At 39.7% G+C, this 4,288-nt stretch overlaps 1 protein-coding gene across 1 annotated transcript; it reads right to left on the bottom strand.

Annotated features, from left to right (window-relative positions):
* Positions 1-410: 410 nt before the first annotated feature.
* On the bottom strand, positions 411-3,934 carry fadd (Fas (tnfrsf6)-associated via death domain). Its single transcript, XM_034868208.1, has 2 exons — positions 3,544-3,934; positions 411-753 (listed from the first exon to the last, which is right to left on the bottom strand). The coding sequence occupies exons 1-2, from the start codon at positions 3,842-3,844 to the stop codon at positions 482-484; spliced, it is 573 nt and encodes a 190-aa protein (XP_034724099.1). The 5' UTR covers positions 3,845-3,934; the 3' UTR covers positions 411-481.
* Between the last annotated feature and the right edge of the window lie 354 nt (positions 3,935-4,288).

The following is a 4,288-nucleotide window of genomic DNA, read 5'->3' as shown; positions in this document are numbered from 1 at the left end:
TAAAGGCCCCCCCCCCCCACCGTTTTGGATCGTATCCACTTCTTTTTTTATTTTAACTGTAAACAACTGCAACATTGTTTGGAAAGGTGCTTTATAATGAAAGTTATGTTTTAATATTATATATGTAATAGTGTCCACCACCACCACCACCGACAGAAGACTCCCGTGTCGCAGGACGAATATTTGGCATTTTAATAACTAACTTGGAAAGTTCACCATTTCAATTTATCGTTATTTCATAAATCAAAATGTCACCTGAGTACATTTCTCTGTTTTCATCTTCAGATAAAAACATGAAATATGACCAATATAAGCCCACTTTATGACATTCAGAAAGTCGATTTATTGAACAGAAGATGATTTCCCTTGAGCATAACGTTATATTTCTCTGATAGATCATTTCTTTCCCGGAAAAATAATCACAACTCTCATTTCCATTCCCAAAGTGTATCTCAGTCCTATCTGTGAGTGTCCATCAGCATCAGCGGGATGCGAGTCGGTCCTCTACTTTATCAGCGGTCAGGTTGAACTGGCAGGCTCTCAGGGCTTCTATCAGCTGCGATGTTCGGGCCTCGGCTCCTCGACTCTTCCTCCACTCCTTCAGCAGCTCCCTCGCTGTCTCCTCCAGCTCTGTGGGATGCCTCTTGGAGATGGAGTCCAGCTTCACGTCCTTCAAACCCAGCCTACGGCCCAGTTTGCGCCAAGACCTTCCCAGGTGCTCGGCAATCACATCTGTGGCGATGTCCAATTTGGCTGACAAACGCAGAGGAAGACATTGCAGGTTTAGAGAGAGGAAAACATCCTTATTTGGGGAACAATGGACTCGTTTTTATGCAAAACATTAATGCAACTAATCCAACACCCTCCACAGGACAATGGGGATGTTTGGCAGCTTATGGACACCATTGGCAACTTTTGGGGCTAATTAGAGGTCGAAAGGTAGAAAGAGGTCTGTCCTACTTCTCTACATATGGAGTTAGATGCAAGGAAATAAGACACACGCACCCACGGGTGCCGCACCTTATAAAGCCTTTTGATGGCAGGGAACCCCCTGAAGCAGTTCCCAGGTGTACAATTGGGCTTTATGAAACTGAGGACCTTTTTTTCAAATGATAAATGAATGAAGCTAACCTAGAAAAACATTGTTCAATTAATCAGTACAATAGATAATTGCTGCCCGGTGCAAAACAGTCCTGACAGTTTAATGTAATGTTGACACAAAAAAGCTAAATACAAGCTTCTTTAAGTTTGATAATTAGGTCTGCTATGACATATCTGTGACATATCTGTGCCACAATGTAACCCTATGAAAATGTTCAGCGTCAGTTTGGTCTGCTTTACCATTGAAAGGCTTAGATTATTATTCTTAGTATCTGACAACATTATGGAAAAGATCCCTACCTACAGAAATAGACCTGTTTAACCAGAAGTCGCTTACACTAAATCCACCAGACTCCATTTAAAGAGATAATACTTTTGGCATGCATAGAGCCAACATATTTTAACATGTAAATCGGTAAACTATGTGTTTATTTTAACCAAAGTTAGAGCTGTGATAGTTGGAAAAGTGGAAAGAAGACCCAAAGCGGCTTTTTGTAGTTTTCTTTTGTTTCTGTCAACTTTTAATGAAGTGTATTTTGCGATGCTAAAATTACTATTAATATACATGGAGTCTGGTGGCTTTAGCGAACACAATTTCGAGGATGTAAAGAAAAAAATTAAAAAATTAAAAAGAAAAAAGGTTGACCTCCTTAGAAATCCTTGCCATAATGTTGTCAGACACAGAATATTAATCTGAGCCTGTCAGTGGCCCAACAAGCACTTTTGTGAAGGTACATACAAGCAATTGCCCTACTGACTTACATTATAACTTGTTTTGCCATTGCTGACTACAGCGATCTTGCTTATTACTGGACCAATGTAAAAGATAGTTGTTCCCATCCCCCAAAAAGTACCTCCATTGTGATGTAGTGGATGCAAAAATCTCTTGAATACCTCCTGTTATAAAGCTTTTGGCAGCTAAGATAGACTAGCAGCTAATGTTGCAAGAGGTTTGTGTGACTCTCATTGAATTACATGTCAAGCTCCAGAAACAATTAAGTTAAAATCCATGAACACCCTGAGACAAGGTTTCATTACCTGTATCAGGGCTAACATTACTGTGGGAACAACGTGGAACTACAACTTCAGAAACAGAACTGATAGATTGTGAAATGTGGGGGCTTCAAATTTGTTCAAAGCACTGAGTTCCCTACGTGTGAAGGGAACTTTTATGAACTAGATTTTTTTCTTAATTACATGCGAGAAAATAAATGATCTGAGAGAGAAAAAAAATGTTTGAGAGAAAAAGTTATCACACTGATAGTTAAAAAGCATTTTATGAGAGAAAAAAAAAATTGAGAGAAAAAGGTTTTCATACCAATAGCAAAATAAAATCTTTGAGATTAAAAAAAGTTTAAATATAAATTTGAATATTTTTTAATTATTTCTGAGAAAAAGAATCTCTCTCAAAATACTTTTTTAAAACTCTCAAATATATATTTTTTGCTATCATAGTGAAAAATTAACTCAAAGGGTTAAGGGTTTCTCTCAAAACGTTTTCTTTGCACTCATTGCAATTTTTTGCTCTCGTCTCAGGATTTTTCTCTCGATGTGAAAACAGTGTCATGGGCGGGGCCACGTTCCTATTGGCCAGTTGGGTGAGCATCATCTTGTCTTGGGAGTCGATCTGAATCATTACACCATTGTCACCGACATAGATGCGCTGCCTTAGTTGGAGCGCGGAAGCTAGCGTTAGCTAACTAGCAGCTAGCCCACTTCTAAATAAATACCTTTTAATTATCTTAACACTTTTTAACATTCAAACTGAAACACAGTGGGGCTCGGCCAGCGTGGGTACATTGCTAGAAAGCTTTGTTGCCGACCTCGACCTGACCTCCAGCGGGACACGGAGAGCTCCAGACCCGGTAGCAGCGGCACGACCCCCCCCCCCCCCGGAGCTCACCGCTAGTGTTGGTGGAATAGCAAGCTAGTGTTAGCAAACTAACCAACCAGCCCGCTTTTAAATAAATATATTTTAGTCATCTAAACACTAACAGTCGAACAGAAACAGAGTCTAAAAAAGTATTTTAAGACAAAAAGTTCTCAGAAATAATTTTTAAAATTTCAAATTTGTATTTAAACTATTCTCAAATATTATTTTTTGCTAGTGGTGTGAAAACTGTCTCTCAATTTTTTTTTCTCTCTCATAAAATGCTTTTTTGCTATCAGTGTTGATAACATTTTCTCTCAAAGATTTATTTTCTCGCATGTAATAAAGACACAAATCTAGCTCCATACATTCCAGCCATATTCAACCACTCAAAGAAAAAGCAGAAGCGTAGTAGCTCTTCCTTAAGCAATACCTTGAGTCGCAAGAATATCGGTAGCTAGCGAGCTAGCTAGGTAGCTAGCTCTGAGTTCTCAGAGTTCATGATTATGGGGTCACAGTTCGACGGGGAAACACAACTCAACACAACACCGGCGGGTGTGGTTCGTACGTACCTTTCTCGTCGTCGTCGGGTTGGTCATCATTGATTTCACACTGGCTTTCAAAATTGTTCAATTTGTCTGAGAGGTCGTGTCGATTAATGTGTGTGAGAGAATCGGACAGCCACTTGGTGTTGTCGACTCCCAGTTTGCCTCTCTCCATCAGAAGCTGGAACAGTTTGACTCCGGTCTTGACATCATCCCGCTGTCTTTTCCCGATTATGTCTATGCAGAGAAACTTTAAATCCTCCAGCTCCTTAGCCGACAGCTGGGTAGATATGTCCAGTAAAGCGGCGTTAAACTGGAAAGAAGTCATGTCTGCAGCTCCACTGAGTCGCCGATGTGATCTAAACTAGGAAGCACTCCAGTTTTACTTTCACTTCCGCCTCTGTTATTGGCAGCTAAACTTCACATAGGCGTACTTCATAGGCTGCTGTGGAATCCTTAACCCTCATGTTGTCCTCGAGTCAATTTCACCCATTCTCCTAAAGCAATGTTCTTTTTAAGTACCCAAAATAACATGATTGATTCCACACAACGCTCCTTGGCAACTAAACGTCTCTACTTTCATCAATTTTGGGGTGCCTTATTCAATTTTATAGCAATTGAAAAACAAATGAAACTGGTTTTGAAATACTGAACACCTTAAAATACGTACATTTTCACCTGACTTGAAGCAGCCGCAAAATGTGGTGATTTTTTGACTATGGTAAGCCCTCAAAAAGGCAATTAATTTGCTGGGAAAAAGAAATAGTAATAA

This window comes from Etheostoma cragini, chromosome 1 (genome assembly GCF_013103735.1).
Source record: "Etheostoma cragini isolate CJK2018 chromosome 1, CSU_Ecrag_1.0, whole genome shotgun sequence".
NCBI classification, from domain to species: Eukaryota; Metazoa; Chordata; class Actinopteri; order Perciformes; family Percidae; genus Etheostoma; species Etheostoma cragini.
The sequence above is the reverse complement of the archived record's forward strand: the minus strand, read 5'-3'. Positions and strand labels throughout refer to the sequence as shown.